This window comes from Beta vulgaris, chromosome 8, assembly GCF_026745355.1.
Source record: "Beta vulgaris subsp. vulgaris cultivar EL10 chromosome 8, EL10.2, whole genome shotgun sequence".
NCBI classification, from domain to species: Eukaryota; Viridiplantae; Streptophyta; class Magnoliopsida; order Caryophyllales; family Amaranthaceae; genus Beta; species Beta vulgaris.
Window position 1 is genome coordinate 50460057 of NC_079209.1, and position 18620 is coordinate 50478676.

General features: G+C 33.9%; 1 protein-coding gene across 1 annotated transcript; it reads left to right on the forward strand.

The window, feature by feature from the left end:
• Positions 1-13804: 13804 nt before the first annotated feature.
• Positions 13805-16500, forward strand: LOC104901654 (protein TIFY 10b). Its single transcript, XM_010689246.4, has 5 exons — positions 13805-14118; positions 14392-14506; positions 15402-15718; positions 15831-15888; positions 16121-16500. The coding sequence occupies exons 1-5, from the start codon at positions 13980-13982 to the stop codon at positions 16245-16247; spliced, it is 756 nt and encodes a 251-aa protein (XP_010687548.1). The 5' UTR covers positions 13805-13979; the 3' UTR covers positions 16248-16500.
• Positions 16501-18620: the final 2120 nt, after the last annotated feature.

Sequence of the window (18620 nt, forward strand, 5' to 3'; positions counted from 1 at the left end):
GTGGTGGCAGGTGGTGGTGGATGGTGTAGAAAAGAGGAAGAGTAAAATAGTCTATAAAAATAAACGTGGGGGTGATTTTAAGTAGTTTTGGGGAAACGTTTAATAATCCTCGTTTGTAATGTGGTGTCTCAAACTTAAAGTTCGGAATCCATGTTGATAGGTATCATTAAGCCTATTATATACGGGAGTTGAAGACCTACATATAACCCCAAATAAAAAAAAATCATCTAAAAATTGTTGTATTTGTTGTGCAAAACCTATAGAACTAACCCCTAAAAAAACAAAATCTATGGAGCTATAGAAGCGTAACAAACTGAAACTAAGATTTTTAATCGCCATTTTTCATTGGGGCACATATATGGTCCCAAAATTTATTTTCCCTCATCTTTAGCTTTCAAAATCTAACTAGCAATTTACTTTTTTCTGCTCTCATTGGATCCTTATTGGCTTCCTTGTTAGAAATGCTTGATTTTTATTGAATTGACCTATCTAACAATTTTCTATATTTACAAGAGAAATTGGAAATTCGGATGAAGTTACGCTAATCAATATATATATATATATATATATAAAAGAGGAACTTTTCGGGAGCATAGAGCGCGCCACCTAGGATTGCCACATCATCTTATTAATTTAGAGATAATAAAATTTAGAGTTGGAGAGATAATAAAATTTAGAGTTTGAGAGATAAGAGTTTATTCACTCTACGGTTATGACAAAAACCAAAAAATATTATCTTTTAGGGATCTATTATAACTAGGAATCTATTATAAGTACTACTATATTGTATATTCACTCTACGGCTATAATTCACATATAAAATCACAAAATAAAATAAAAAAACTTGATTCTTGAGATTTGCCTAAACCATACGATAACATCTAATGAACTGCTTCCTGTCAAAAAAAAAAAAAACATCTAATGAACTGCTGCAAATCTACTAAAGTAGCCAACATTTTCAATGATAGCTTCTTTGCATTTGTGGCCACTCAATATCTACTTTATTTTATTTTTAAACTTTTATCAGAGTGATATACTGATATGTTAGTTGACAATACCGGTCAACATGCCTTCACTTATTTAGAGCTGGAAACAACCATTGCAATACTAACTTTATATCAACTTTTTATAAACTTTATTAATAGATAATTAAAGATATTAAAGATAATTTAAAAATAAGGGTATACTGACAAATATTTTATCAATTCTTTTTCTACTACAATAATGGGTTTGGGCATGATTTTTAAGAAAATAAAAAAAGTGTAGATTAGCATAGAGGTACTCCTTTAATTAAAAAGTGTAGGGTATAAGTAAATCCTTACTAAAGTAAGCGCAACTTTATGAGGCAATTTGATGAATAATTAATGATGATTTTATTAACATAAAGTAAAGGTAATATTGACAATTATAATTGTTTTTTTTTTTACTAAAAGTTGATTGGTCTAAATAGATAGTTAACAGATGAAATATGTAAATAAAATCGTGTTGAAAAATCTCATTTTACAGTAACACAAAATCAATAATGTTAACAAAAAATGTATATAATAAACAACCCGTCACTAGTGGAAAAATGAAGAAGGGCTGCGCTAAAAAAGGCATGTAGGGCTGCGCTTTTTGACAGCAGCCTTTTCAGTAGCAGCCCTTCACTTTTTAAGTAGGGTTGCGCTAGAAAAGCGCAGCCCTTAAGTTAGAAGGGCTGCGCTAGTTAGGAAAAAGCGCAGCCCTTCTAGCCCAGAAGGGCTGCGCTAGTTAGGAAAAAACGCAGCCCTTCTCTAAAAAGGTGCGCTTTTTCCTAACTAGTCAGCCCTTCCTACCCAAAAAAAAAAAAAAAAAAAAAATTAAACAGAAGAGAAGAGAAACGAAACGAAAATACTAAACCCAAAACAATAAAAAGAATGAAACGAAAATGAAAAAAAGGAACAAAAACTAATATACAAAGAGAAGTATACAATAAGTATACAAGAACATTAATCAAAACAAAGATGAAAATACAAGAAATTATATACAAAGAGAAGTATACAAGAACATTAATCAAAATAAACAAAGAGAAGTATACAAGAATAACATTAATCAAAATAAACAAAGAGAAGTATACAAGAACATTAATCAAAACAAAGAGAAGTATACAAGAACATTAATCAAAACAAAGAGAAGTATACAAGAACATTAATCAAAAATATATAAACAAAGAGAAGTATACAAGAACATTATAGATCTGAAAATACAAGAACTACAACCTAATAATGTTTAAATACATAAAACAAAACCCAAATACATAATTTAAGGGAAAAAAAAATTCGGAAAAACTTAAAATGGCTATTTGGAGGCTTAAACGAACTCAGATGGCTTAAAAAGCCTAAACGTCATGCCGTGAGTTTGACTCGTTGGCTCGTTCCGCTTCCGAAAAGGTATCACAATAGGCAATCGGACTCCGTCGCCATGTTTAGTGCAAATCATTTCAAGGTTTTTGTCGCAAATGTTTATGGGAGTTTTTGAGAGAGAAAAGAGGATGAGAGAGAAGAGAGGATGAGAGAGAAGGAGGAAAGGAATAATGAGGGACGTGAGAGAGGAGAGAGAATGAGGGATAATATATTTGACGAATCCCCGCTCAATATTTCAAAGCCCGCGATTCCGAAATTTCAAATTTTTTCAGGAAGGGCTGCGCTTTTTTAAAAAAGCGCAGCCCTACTAAGCAGAAGGGCTGCGCTTTTTAAAAAAGCGCAGCCCTTCACTTAGTAGGGCTGCGCTTTTTTAAAAGCGCAGCCCTTCTTACCTACAGAAGGGCTGCGCTTATTTAAAAAAGCGCACCCTACTAGTGAAGGGTGCGCTTTTTTAAAAAGCGCAGCCCTTGTGAGGGCTGCGCTTTTTTAAAAAGCGCAGCCCTTCTGCTTAGTAGGGCTGCGCTTTTTTAAAAAAGCGCAGCTCTTCACTAGTAGGGCTGCGCTTTTACGAAAAGCGCAGCCCTTCCTGCGCAGCCCTTTATGTTTTTTCCCCTAGTGCGTGCAACGCACGGGCTTCAAAACTAGTCTATTATAAGTTGGTAAAACAAACATAGAATAATACACATTAAAATGTTTGGTTTCAACTTTCAATCTTTAAAAATACAACGTTGCCGCTAAAAAAGTCAAGGGTATTAACTACCTGTGAATTGTGATAGCAAAGATAGGGTTAAGCATACAATAGATTCTTGCGCGTGAAGGTGAGAAGAAAAAAATCAATGGAGGAAAGTAGAGATGAAATTGATGAGCAAACCAAAAAAAAGCCAAAAATTATAAAGCTTTAGCATTCAAAATCATGGGCCCAAAGGTTTGTCATAGAATATTTTTATTTGACAAATATCCTCATGTCGATTGAGTCTTTTTTTTTCAATAGCTATTATATTTTAGATTGAAACTACAAATAAATGGTCATGATTCCAAGCATATAATGCCTATAGATTTGTTGTAACCATTCAAATCTAAGTGGAAAAAGATCTATATATTCTTCACTTTTTAAATTTATTGTTTTTCCATATATGGAACTCGATAAAATAGCCATTTATTAACTTTTAATTGATATAAAAAGGATTTTTTTGTGGGAAAGGACCAATTAAACACAAATTATTATAATAGACAGTCTAATTTTAATATAAAATTAGACAACCAAGCCTATATTCTCCTAACAAGTTCATTCTATTTCTCTCTAACCCAACACTATTTTTAGGTATCTTGCACCATCCTAGTCGTCCATTCTCTTCTCCTTCCTTTGTTTCCCTTTGAATCTCGAATAACAACAAATAACTTTTAAAAATAGTCTGACAGTTTTATAGAGTGGATTAAACTAGTCACCAAATGGATTAAATTAGTCACTAAATGAATTAAAGAATCTTATTACTGAATAGATTAAACTGGTCACTAAGTAGATTAAAAAGGTCACTAAATAAATTAAAGTAGTCACTATTTTAAAAAAGATGGTACGTTCTCTTCTTAATATTGGGATTAGGTCGCGTAGACTTTTAAATTAAAAGTAGACGGTCTCTTACAAGACCATAACTATCAATTAAAATAGAATTTTTGTGGGGAAATACCACATAAATGTTTTTGGAGGGAAGGACCGAATGAAATAATTCCATTGGCAACTAAACACCACATTACGATTTTCAGGCCAAATAGTCTACTTTCTGGCGTTGACAATTGGTTGTTGACAATTGTTTCCCTCAAAACCTCGATTTTTTTTTGTTTTATCAACTCACATCTTTGTTTTCTCCTCTTTATCTCACGAGATCCCCATCTTTCTCTCTCTCTCTCTCTAAAATCTTCATACCCACTTCTCCATCTTCTCACTAATTTACACTCTCTCTCTGTTCCTCTATCCTCACTCATGCACATTGTTCCAGATTTTCGTTTACCAACAACAACAAGAAGCCTGATTTCCGATCTGGGTTCACCCATTTATCATCTACGAACTCGGATGAGTGCACTTGCTCCGAGTTCTCTAACTAGTACTATTACTCGATACGAGGTTGAGGATGAGAGCTTTAACTTCAATAAAATGAGGGAAATTGGGGAAAATTGGGGAAATTAGAGCTTTAAATAGTAAATGGGGGGGGGGGGGATAAGACAAAACAAAAAAACGAGGATTTGGAGGGAAAGAAATTGTTAACGCTGGAAAACTGACAATTTGGCCTGAAAATCATATAAAAACAATAAAAAAGGAAATTTTCATAAGGTACCTCTAAACTTTTAAAAACACACGAGGACCGAGAGTACCTCCAAACTTAAAATCATACTAGGCATTCTTAAGGTTCGTAACAGATCCATCATATATCCTTAATTACTAAAACAATACAAAAAATAACGGGGTTTTCACCATATACCCCCGAGTATTTATGTTTATTATATATCATATGTCTTCCGACTTTTCAAAATTCATCATATATACGCCTCAAATTCTTTAAAATTTAGCATTTATAATAAAATGAGGGGTATGTAGTGAGTTGGAAAAGTTGAAAGACATACAGTGAAGAAAAACAAAATTACTTGAGGATATATGATGAAAAATTGAAAAAAATAGTTGTTAATTAGTCCCCCAAATAAATTAGTGAAATTTACATTACTCCTAGTTTATTAGATTACACGCATAAGTCTAAACAAATTTCTCCTTATGACTCAAAGGTCATATAAAAGTCTCAATTTTTACCAACTCTCTTCTTTCTTTTGTTTATATCTACAATAACAAAAAAAAAAATTATCGAATCGTTGGATATTTTTATTTCAAGTAATCCTCAAAATATAAAAACTAGGAGACCATAAAAAAATACTTAAAGAGATGTTAATTAAAATAATGCTAATAATGATTAGTATTCTAATATTTTCTTAAATATAACATAAGCTTAGCTAGGTTGAAAGAATAATTATTGTATTAATATATCATGTTTATTTCAAAAAGCAGAGCTCTGATGTCATAATAAATTTATAGAATTAAAAATAGGTGTGGGAAAACCAATAAGCACGAGAAGAGTTTGGTTCACTTAGAAGTTCAAAGGAAGTTTCATAGTAAAACAAATTGTCAATAGTATAATTAGCTCCTTTAGTTTATAATATAGAAATTTCTCACATCTTTCTCCAATATAAGACAAGTCACATGACATTGATGAGGAGCTAGCTCATGTGGTAGAGCACTCCCCTCTGATCCTTGAGGTCAGGGGTTCGATCCTTACCCCCAACATTATGTTGGGGTATTTCCTTAGCATGCTTTGCATGCTTTACCAACCAATGTGCTGGTAGTTCCTACAAGGCTAGTAGCCTTGGTAGGGGTTAGCTCTTGGGATGACTTAATTTCCCAATAATAAAAAAAAAATGACATTCAACAACTGATAATAGATAAAACTATTTGTTAGTACAAACTTAGTATTAATTTAGCTTAAAATGATCTGCATGTCAAAGGATCAACTAAACCAAAAGGTAAAGATGATGGTTGAGATCACAGGAATAGATCTATACTCTATCACGCCCCCTCACGCAAGAGTTATGTGGGATTGAAGTGTGGATACAACACATGCTCCCTCATACCCGACGCTAAATATTCCACTGAGAAAGGAGGGGTGGACGAGATTCGAACCCGTGAACTTATTGTCACGCTGACTTTTGATACCATGTCAAAGGTTATTGGTATCAAAGACTTCATGTTGGTGACAGTCAAAGCAGAGTGGAAATTTTTGTCACGCTGACTCTTGATACCATGTCAAAGGTTATTGGTATCAAAGACTTCACGTTGGTGACAGTCAAAGCAAAGTGGAAATTCTTGTCACGCTGACTCTTGATACCATGTCAAAGGTTATTAGTATCAAAGACTTCACGTTGGTGACAGTCAAAGCAGAGTGGAAATTCTTGTCACGCTAACTCTTGATACCATGTCAAAGGTTATTGGTATCAAAGACTTCACGTTGGTGACAGTCAAAGCAGAGTGGAAAGTTTTGTCAGCCATTGAAAAAGAGGTTAGAGGAGGGAAGATAGTGTTTCTGCCATCCAAAGTGAGTATGAGGGAGCCAGAGTGCCTTATCTTTCGAGGAGATAGTGTTTCTGCCATCCAAATTGATGTTACCATTGCAGTTGTTTCTGCTCAACGTTCAAGGTTTTAGAGATTTGGGAGAAATAACTTAGGTTTATACACCCTCCTGAAAGTACTCCTCCAGATTTCTTGTGGATTGATATGGGACAAACAACTTACAATGATGGCTCCTATGACTATTCAAGTGGATGGTTCTTGGGAGAAAACTACTCTTCTTGTTGCTGCAGGTTGGTTTGTGAACAACGCAGTTGATAATCAAAATTGTTCTTGTGGTTATCACTTCATTGCCAAGTCTGCTTTGCAATAGCTGAATTGCTTGCAATTCTTCATTGTATTAAGTGGGTGATCGATATGAAAGGGTTTTACTGCTGTTCATTTGCTAACTGACTCTACAGGTGTCATCCTCCTTCTTCGAGCAAAAGGTTCAGCTAATCTATCTATCAAATGGACAGTTGAGCATATCCTTGCTCTTGCTTTGTCTCTGTCACTTTGTATACTGCGAAAGATGGAGAGTTTACAAGTTCAAAGAGCCCATGTGTTTAGCTAATGAGTTTAGATTTAACCTTTAATTGTCTTTGTTTGTTGTTAGTTTAATTGTAGCCTTTATTTTAAAAAAAAAATACAAATATGGACCTGACTCGACCTTAGTAGTCCTTAAGTAAGTAGTCCTTAAGTAAGGTGTCTTCTCCTTACCTTAAAAAAAGATATATATGCTCCAATACTAAATACTATTTGGTGTAGTTGATAGGTTTCACACCTATGTCACTCAACCTATATTAGTGTAATTACTACCAAAACTATGTAAAAGTTTAACTATCTCGTTTGATACATAACATTTTTTTTGTATTCAACTCAACTAATGTTTTTGATACAGCCCCGTCAAAAAGATAGTTTTGATACAAAACTAGCGGAATAAGAAGTTTCCGATTTAGCTATACATGGCATCACATACAAATGTCTCTGTATAAGTCATTATCGTACTATTGGTAGCCGGTTCCTATTTTTACATCAAGTTGTGTGGGCATATTATTGTGTAACATGGCCTACACAATTAACACACAACGATGTTTGAGATTGCTAATCGATTATCATCTGAAACGACAATATGGTGTAATTGTTCCTTGGACATTAATTTTCGGATTAACAAGAATCCAAATGTTAGAAGTAACATGAATCAATCGTATGATTCTGATTAATAATTGTTGAAATAATTTTTGCGTTTTCTTTGAATCATCACCCTATCTGATTCATTTCATGAAGTTGTTTCATTTAATTTGCTTTTACATGATATAATAAGTACATTTTTACTATTATATTATTAATATCTTATTGATATAATTACGATACTATTAATAACTTAAAAATGCATAAATTCAAAATTAATGTACATGATAATGTTTTATCTTATCTATACTAATATATTAAAAGGCGTGCCTAAGCCAGAAACGGTGCCACGTGGCACTCTCCCTGAGGGAGTTTTACTCCATATAATCCACATCAATAAAAAATATTAGAAATTGCATAGTGTAAGGTTTGATCCCAGAACCTCGAGAACATATACACTAAAGTCTTAACCACTAGACCAAATAATATTTAGTGTTATCATCTTAAATTATAATATTAATAAATGTAAATTTTCCTTACCCGGAACGTAGCTCGGTCCTAATAACTAGTTTACAAATAAAAATATGTGGTTGCATACTTGCATATGTGCCCTTGAACACATAAACAAACAATAGATGTGCAAAAGTTCATATAACAAAGAGAATACATTGTATAAGATTCAATGGTGTATCCATATTTTTTTCTAAGTAGATAAGTTGAGCTTCTCCAATTTGTTACATTATCCTCCTCTCAAGTAACATAATTTATTTTTAAAAGAAACCCAGAAAGGGAAACTACTTCATTAAATAAGAGTGAACACCTAAAACAACATGCAAAGGAAAATCCATATCCCACATACGTTGTCCCAACTTCATTAGGTAGAGATGAGCCAACTCATGCGCAACCTTAAAACCAACAACAAAACTAGCAATGTCTTTTATTATCAAATAAAAAAGGATTATGTATGTTACTTGAGAGGAGGAGAAGGTAATGATTATATTTCCTTTTTAGTAGTGGTTGTAATTCATTTTAATAGTTATATGTAATCCCCCGAAAATTTATGTATTTTATAAATATATTTTAGTATATATTTATATTTAAATATAATTTAGTTTAAAATAATTTATTTATTTAAAAGGTTGACTATTTTGAAGTCAAATGAATTAATTTAATGATTTAAGGAAGTTAAATATTTTGTTAAGACATGCTTTGAAAAATATGTGAAATACTAATTGGATTTGAAAAAGGATTATAAGTGGGCTTGCGGAATCCAAATACTAATTGAACTAGGAAAATGAACTTCTAGTAATGTTTGGAGTTTATTCATCAATCCTATTCATTATTCTATGTTACTTAAGATTCAATTGCATGCCTTTTCCTAAGCCACAAAAGGAAAGCTTGCCTTTTAATATCATTAAGCCCAAATATTTTACCCACAAAAAAAATACTCTTTCTCCTCTCCCTTCCACGTGATTTTCTTTCTTCTTCTTCCTTCCTTCTTCCTGAAATTTTGATTAAAGATTATGTTTTTATATTTTATTTTAGTACTAATTATGATTAAAAGCTCTAATTTTCTGTTTAAAGGATGAATCTATGATTATATAAATTATGTATTGAAAGAATAAAAATTCAGATTTGATTATTGTTTAATTGGATTTTTAATTTTCAAAGCATGGATTTTGAGGGTGTTAAAGATTGAAAAATCATAGTAGCATGTTATAAACTATGAGATTGATTAAACATATGAATTTAAGCATGTTTAAGGGATTTTAATAATTTATAAGTTGTTGAAATTTAGAAAGGTTGTCATTAATGGAGTTTTATGGGTTTTCATGACTAGTATAATAGTACTCCCTCTGTTTTTGTTTATCATTCCTACTTTTCTGTGCGCGTCTTCCAATACACGTTTTAAAACTTAAATATCTTTCATTATATATTAGTAAAAATTATAACAATTGAATATTAATAAAGTACTAATTGAGACGAATCAAACAAGACCCCACATGACTATGTTTTTTCTTATAAATTGAGAACATTTGAGAAGATTCTCTCTATGCATGAATAGTGTCAAGATTCCAAGTGAGAAAGATAAAAAAAAAACAGAGGGAGTACTATGCTAGGAAATATGAGTAATTGAAATTTTAATGATAAAAACAACTTTTAAATATTTTTAAAGGGAATTTAAAGTATTCTAAAAAAGCTGGAATTTATTTGGAGTATTGATTGTACATTTTATAAGTTGTTTTAGGCAGAGATTTCTCTATAGGCGACTTCTAAAGTTGATTAAAAGTGGCCTATCAATTTGTCTACACAAGCTACGTACATATCTATGTGTTGTTCGATGTAGTATCATGATTTTAGGAAGGAAAATTATGTAGTATCATATATAGGAACTATGTGAGTTCATATATGATTGTTATTATAATTGGATTCTGCATGTTTTATGCATGCGTGCGAACATGTTAAGTATGAGATTTAATTATGAGATTAATATCATGTTTGTATGGAATATTGATGCAAATATGTTGGTTAGAAACTTTATTTATTAATTCACATGGGAGAATTAATATATTTATCTGTTGGATCATGATTGAAACATATGTTCCCTTATATTATTGATTTCACTACTCTATGAGAATTGTGGGCCTTATTTAGTAAGTTGATAATTTATGCCTTTAAAAGGTAAGTTGATTGTTGGCTAGATTGAACAAATAATAAGGATTGCAATAAAGAAAGAATTAATATTGGATTGTAAGTTGTATGATCACTTATTTAATCCTAAGATAAAAAGGAATAAAGTTGTGAATGTTTGATTATATGTTATTTGTATTGTTTGTGTGTCATAACAAGTAATAATTGGCAAATCATATAAAGTGAAACTTGGATAGTAATAAACTTTAGACTGGTGCACGTTTGAAGTTGGACAATCAGGAGTTGGGGTTCATGGTGGTCGTGCCATGACTTTTTCTGGGAATTGGATTGATCACTGTTCCTATTTTTATTAAAAGGTTCCTCGATATCATAGGTCATTATGGAATACGGAGTCGCCCCCATATTTCGTCTTTTTCTGGGAAGGCTGGTTTTAGATGAAACAACTCGATCCAATAACTATTCCATTAAAGTAATACAAAAAATTGTTAAAGTTTAGTTTAGTAAAAGTTATTTGCAGATTGTTATGTTGGTATTTATCCCTTCTTATATTTATGTGTATCATGTTAGGAGTGTTTATTTATTATTATGTAGTACTCATCTTTGCTTATTACGTGCTTTGTTTGTATGTATTAATCATGGCTTTGCCTTATTGATCCTGTGATGACTCATTCTTGTGAGCAGATTCTTTAGTACATTGACATCTACAAGTGTGCAGATGTTGTATCATGGGGATTTGGGAATGGAGAGCTAGTGTAACTGATTATCTATTTATTGTTTTATAGTAGATACATTTACATTTATGTTTGGTTTGAAGTTAAAGTTAACAATGTTGTTTGGTTTTAAAGTTATTTCGATTATTAATTATATTTCAATTCTAAAGTTCAGTTATATGTTTTCCGTTGCAAAATTCCGAATAAGCCGATACGTTATCACACGGCGATAATGCTTTGATGATTTTGTAAGTTATTGAAAAAGTATTTTGGAAAAGAGAGAATTATTGAGGTGTTACATTATATTTTCAACATGGAACCAAACATTCGATAAGAATAACAATTTTTGTTACTATTTTCCTGTTCTATTTAATTAAATTTCCTTCCATTTTATAGTTTGAACAAAAAAAAGCATTGAATAACTACTTCAACACCTATTCGTTAACACTCATGAGCTAACAACTAATATTTCCACTGGTATGCTAAACATCATCCTAAAACTTGTTAAAATCGCCCCGATCCCATCAAATATTTCCAACTTTACCATTCCTCTATTTTCTAATCTTTTCCCAAACCACCACCTCCTGCCACAACCAGCTCCATTGCTACCTCCAGCCTCCACCGCCACTGCCACCTCCTCATATTTTGATTTTCTTTAGTTAAGGGGTTGAACGTCCGGCCAAGACGTTCGACCCATGGCCCGAACGTCTAGCCTGAACATTCGAGCCATAGGTCGAACGTCTTGGCCATATGTTGCACCCTTTAAAAAAGTTTCGAAATTTTTTTAGTTAAGCTGCGAACGTCCGGTCACGAAGTTCGATCCGTGGCCCGAACATCTAGCCTGGACGTTCGTGCCATGGGTCGAACGTCCAAGCCAGACGTTCGCCCCTTAGCCCCAATTAAAATAATTTTTTAACGAGGTGGGTGGTGATCGACAAGTTGTGGCTAGAGATGACAATGAGGCAGGTCTGGGTCGAGTCCATATGGATCCAGACCCGTTTATTTTTTATAAATCTCGACCCGCCCCAAATTCTTTGGGTCTAGATTTCTCAGACCCAAACCCAGATCCGCTGGGTTTAGCGGGGTCCTTAGTTTTAAGTTTTCATTACATTTTTGAATATATGTAATTAAATCTTTTTGCCCTAATATATATATGTCCTGCATCTACGGTTAAAACATTATAACAAAATTTTAAAACTTAACTCATATGATCTTAAAATGTTACAACTTACAAAATTACAAGTTTTAGATGGAGTTATAACACTAATAAGTTCACAAAATCACAACTCATGAAACCTTTGAGTTTAGGTAATTTTTTTTCCCTAATATATAAATGGGTGTGCTGGTCGGGTCTGAGTCTAGCATATGTGAAGCCGGACTCAAACTCGATCCATGCTCTCAGGAACTCAGACCCGACTCGAACCCATTGTGTCTAAAGTTTCTGGAACATTGTGCCTGTGTTAGGTCCAGGACCCATTGCCATTTCTAGTTGTGACAAGGGAAGGTAGGTAGTGACATGGGAGGTAAGTGGTGACAGAGGAGGTAAGTCGTGGTGGGTGGTGGCAGGTTATGACGGGGGTGACGAAGGATGGAAAAGAGAGAAGAAGTAAAATAGTAAATTCAAAGACGATTTTAAGAAACTTTGGAGAGCTGCTACTTTTTTCCAAGCCAACGTCCCAAGTCCCAACCCCAAAATCAGCTAACACCTTATCTATATAGGGATGGCAACGGGTGGGATTTGGGTCGAGTGAGCCATCACCCGGTTAGATTGACCCTTATCCATCCATCCGTCCCCCGCTTTACTCATCACCCGAAATTCATCCATCCATCACAATTGGGTGATTCGGGTGGGTCGGGTGATTAACGGGTGAAAAATCTAAATATCAAATTTAGATTATAACTATTAAAAAAATAATGTACTCAATTTTCACCTACACCTTTCGAATTCATAAATAAATACGCTGATGTTTTTAGCATAAAGAAAAAGTGACGTCACACCATACAAGTTTTAGGAAGTCGTCCTCACAATAATAAAGTCTCGACAACAATAATTCAACAATACGAGTTTCAAAAATACGAGTTTGAACAAAAAAATTAAACCGATGGATAATAGGTCGGGTGTTTAACCGGGTGGTGGATCGGGTGATGGGTGAGAAATGGTCACCCGCATCCTACCTGAATCTGTCACCCGATCTTCATCCGTTTATTATGGCTTTTCACCCTTTTATTTAAATAGGATGGAGCGGGTCACTAAATATCAACAGGATATTGCCATCCCTAATACTTAAATACTAGGTAAAAGGCTAATTCTCTAACCCCACTCTCCCCACCAATTAAAATATTGTTCAATACGATCAACCATGTAGAATAGTGGTCCAAACTCCAAACTTGAAACATTACCAAGTGGAATATTTAAAAATTGGTCCCTTTTATTTGACGGAAAATTGATTCTTCCGTTACATAACATTTTTCTTTTACTTAATCATAGTGATGGCAACATTTGAAATATCACAACATGTCCAAGGACTTTTCTTGAACCAACCAATTCTAAAAAGCCAAAACCTCCTTTCTTTATATTTAATCATCAAATATTTTACCATTTATTACCACTTTCTCTTTTCCCTATGATATTACTATTATCATAAATTTAAAACAACACGTGTTTATTTTGCCAAACCAACCAAACAACTGTAGTATTCTCCAACTTTCTTTTATTATTTTTTTTTTCTTTTTTTAAAAAAAAACAAAAAAAAAAATGTCTACACTATTTAATTTCTTGCCATTCATTTATAAAATGTCGCCCGCCTCCCTCTTTTCTTCCCCACCTTCTTTCATTTTTATTCCTCGTGGCTAAATCTAAGCAACCCAAGAATCTTCAACACTCTCTTTTTTTTCCGGCGAAAATTTGTTCCTTCATTTCATTATTTTTCCGTTGTTACAATTCATTTCTTTGCCGGAAAAATTATGTCTACTTCGCCGGCGATTAGTGATTCCGCCAGATTTTCCGGCCAAAAGATGAGTTTCTCTCACACCTGCAATCTTCTCAGTCAGTATGTTAAGGAAAAACGTGCTCTTGGAATTTCTGCAAATCTCGATTCTCGAGGTAAAACTTTTTTTTTTTCCTATTTTTATTTACCATAGATCTATCTAACTACTCCTTTTTCTTAAACTTGGAATTAATTTTAAAATTAAAGAGGTGGGTTGTTGAAATTATGTTGATTTTTTTGTGGGTTTTTTGTTTATTGTGGGAAAATTATAGGGGTAGCTACTATGAATTTGTTTACAAATATGTTGTAATTTTAAAATTAAAGAGTTGGGTTTTTGAGATTATAATGTTAATTTTTGTGGGTGTGTTTATTTTTTGGAAATTTTTTAGGTCCAGCAACTATGAATTTGTTTCCGGTAAGTGGGAAACAAGCAGCTGAAGATACAAATGGTTGTGTTGGAAGAACTATCAATCTCTTTCCTCAGCTTTCTGGGTTTAATTCAGGGTAAAGTTTGAATTTTTCTGTCTATTTTTATGTTTTTCCTTTAGTAGTAATCTTTTTATTTTGTTACGGAATTATATGCTATAATTGGGTTTAATTTTGTTTTTGTTTTTGTGGTAGTGGTATTCTTTCACGTGATTAAAATTATTGAAGTGAATTTGGGTGTAATTTTGAGATTAGGTTTTTGACTAATTTGGGAATTTGGATAAAGTTAAAGTAGATTTTGAGATTAAGGGTTATTGCTCTTGCTACACATGTTTTTATTTTGTTGCTTAAGAACTCAATTATCTCCAGTTGGATATAATATGTTGTAAATTGAAGTTCAATTATTAACCGATATATTCTGTAAATTTGTTGGTGAGAAACTGAAAAGTGTTTGAGATGGGGCCTTGTTTTGAAGTAGATAGGAAAGGCCACCTAATTAATCTAGGATTTAGGATATGCATGTGGGTTCACTTGCATTATTGATCGTCCTCTTCACTTATTGAACAGAAAAATGAAAAATAGGATCATATATTGGAGATTTCTTACCTTGTATATGACGGGATCGACTTCGCACTTAAGTTGTGCGATGTCGACTCATCATAGGCAATTGGTTTTAGGATGGAACTTCACGTGGGCTAGGATTATGTGCTCGCTTTATTTAGACTACATGTTTTTTTTTGGCACCTTTTTTACGCGTCATATGATTCTTTTTAACTAACTGAACAAAGTAGTTATAGTTTAGGAGTCCAAGGCTTAAATCGTGAATACTTCTTGCTTCTTCCGTATGATGGAGTTCGGATGTGTAGGAGGTGAAACGTTATGCAATTTTCGGTCAATGTTTACGGCTTTTTTCTGGTCTTTCCCTAGAATGGGGAGTTTGATCACTCTGACTCATTTACTTGTGGTATTACAGTGTGAACAAGCGTGCTAGCCCTGAGCCTCCTACTCCACAAATGACCATCTTCTATGGAGGGCAAGTCTTAGTTTTCAATGAATTGCCTGCTGACAAGGCAAAGGAAGTCATGGACCTAGCTAGCAGTTATGAAGCTAATCTCAAGAAGAGGAAAGTCGAAGCTACCAGTTCGACCCCCCCTAGCCCGGTTGCAGTCCCAGTTTCGGCCCCAAACCCAAAACCTAACCTGGTCTTAACCAAAAACTCGACTCAGAATGTGAATGTTGCTCCCAAGTTTGTGAACAACACCATTTCAGCTGCTGTGCCTAGTGTGTCTGGTAATTATCCTCTGTGTGTAAAGAATTTGATGAATTAATTCTCTCTTTGGGGGTTTTTTGAACTCTCTTTAGTCTTTTGCTGATGTTAATTCTGCTTGTCTTAAACTTGCAGATCTGCCTATTGCTAGGAAGGCTTCTCTTCACCGTTTCCTCGAGAAGAGAAAAGACCGGTAAGTGATTCGCCAAGTTCCAGAAGTTGTCAATTTAGAGAAGGTGTAGGGATAGTTGCCCTCAAATTGTTGTTCACTTGATATAAGAACTTCATTAAAGTTATGTTCGAACCCTTAGTTTACGAAACGCATGATAATACCAATTAGTTGAAACAAACCTTACAATGATCATTGCTCGAGTTTAGTAGATTTTATCAAGTATTTGATTTTGTTTTTGTTTCGAAATGAACAGGCTTGTGGGCAAACTCCCCTCCGATGTTGCAAGCGGAGGCTCTTCGAAGCCCGCTGAGAGCAAGGCCTGGTTGGGTCTCAATTCTCTTCCTGCTTTCCAGATGCAGAAGCAGCAGCAGCAACCCTAGTATTAGTGCCATGTTATTTATGTATACTATAGGCTTCATATATATAAAAAATTATATATAACCAATGAGATTATTATTAGCTGTAGTGTTTATGTTAGGGGTTTTGATTATTGAAAGCCTCTGTTTTAAGTTAGAGCTGACATTTTTGTGAAACTTGCTAGCTTATGTAATTATTTTAAGCTAGTGTAAGTTCATTTCTGAGTTGAAATGAATATATATAATATATGATTTATATAAGTTTTTGTTATTATAATTTTGATTTTACTTAGAACTTTAGTTCCCGTGGAGTTAATGAATTGAAGATGAAACTTGTGCAATTCTATACTTGTGTTGAATATGTCTGTTTTAAGTATACATCAAATTTGCTGTAAAAAAAAAAAAGTATACATCAAATTTCATGGGCTTAATGTTGTTGAATTGGTTTTCCACAACCAAGAGCAACATTCTCTGAATTGGTACTTGGGCACTTGGGCACTTGGGCACTTGGATTTGGTGCTGAACAAAATTATCCCAGTACTCGAAAATCTGAAAAACTCAAAAACCTATCCAATTATTTAATCAAACATGTGGGGTATAATTATTTTAAGCTAGCAAACCGACTTTTATTTCGGTCTCAGTAACCGATCTGAAGGGTTAGATATAAGATATCAAATAACTAAAAACTTTCGGGTATACAACCACTGCTCCCATAGATCTAGACTTCAATTTCATTTTATTTTTACTATATTGTTTTTTCCTAGACCCTAACATCCTATATTTTTATACTTCTAAATCTTTTAGCAAATACATCAAATTTACATGGGTTTATTACGTTGGTTGACGGTACTTGTTTCTGTTAGGAGTGAGCACAACCGAATATTCGGTGGAATTTCGTAGACTCGGATTCGGAATGTCCCAAAATATTGAAATTGAAACTTAATTTTTGGATCCGGACTTGGAACAGTTGGGTACCGGGACCGGAACTAGGTAACCGATTGTCAGTTTAATAACTTACAAAATGGACTGATTCAACTATAAAATTTAAAAAACACAATTACAAGGGCCTAAAGGCATACTAACTTTTAACTTACCAACTTTTCTCTAATTATTATATTTGGACCATTTGACCACCTTACATATGCCAAAAATCAATACCATGAATTAGAACGTTGGTACTAGAAGCGGTTCCACCGGGTACCCAGATCAAGAACTGGTTATATTGGGTACCCACCAGGTACCGGGTTAGAAAAAATACTACTGGACTTGGAACCACATGCAATGAGGTCTCCCTTTCTGGATCCGGACCCAATTGAACCGGGTGCGAGACTGAACCTGGCGGGTCTGGGTACCTAGAATTTTTGCCCAGCCCTAATTTTTGTTAAGAAATTAGGTGATTGTAATAGGTTGAGAGATTTGATGGTTCGAATTATGGTATGTGAGCTCCGGCGTCCGTACGCTTGACCCTGCAAAACAAAATTAGACTACCCAGGGGTCATTTTGGGATTCTCGCTCTCCGCTCTGATGCTCAATTCAGTAAATGCTTAATGTAGAAAGAGTGAAATTCAATATTCTCTTCATGATGGGACTATCCCTTTATATTTGTTCGTTGATGGTGGGGGTGAAAAGTCCTTTTTTCCCCCTATAGCGTGAGTTGTCACTCGCCTGCTGGTGCAGTGGTTTCTCCTTCGACTTGGGCTAATTCAAGGATTGACCCAAGCAGAACTAATTTAGAATTATGTGGTGATGTTAGTAGTTGAAAAAGTTATACCAAGGATTTCTTGGCCAAATGGTTAAGATTGAGGTGTTGTGAACGATAAATCACTGGTTCGAATCTTCCCTCTCCAAGTATCTAAAAGTTTTTGAAACCTGACTTCTTGGGTATCCAAACTTATCGAATTGGGTAATGAGTTAATTATTAGTGTTATTCGGTATTAGATACCCAATCTAATATCAATATCAAATCGGATACTCGACTTGTCGCAAACCATAGAATTATCGAAGTACCACCCTTCATGCTCCTACAATTAGTTAACCCTTTTTTTTTTCCAATATTGATTAAAAGAAAACTATTCTATTCCCTAATATTCCTTTCTTATCTATTATTATATTCGTTTGTTATAAGTTACTTTAAAGTACTTCTCCAATCAACTAAAATCTCTCAACTTGACCATCTCTTCTTTTAACTTCTCTTTTTGGATTCCATGGTACTTCCTTTGCTAAGTCCCTTAAGGCTTTAGCACTCAATTCACACGCGGATGTACAGCTTGCACTTGCATCATGTTCGGATGCTCCCGTACAAAAACGACGATGCTAGAATCTTTAAACGCATGCCTCACCTCTGTAATTTGGAATATTTCTATATTGCAACCCTTTGTTTTGGAAAATGCTACATCT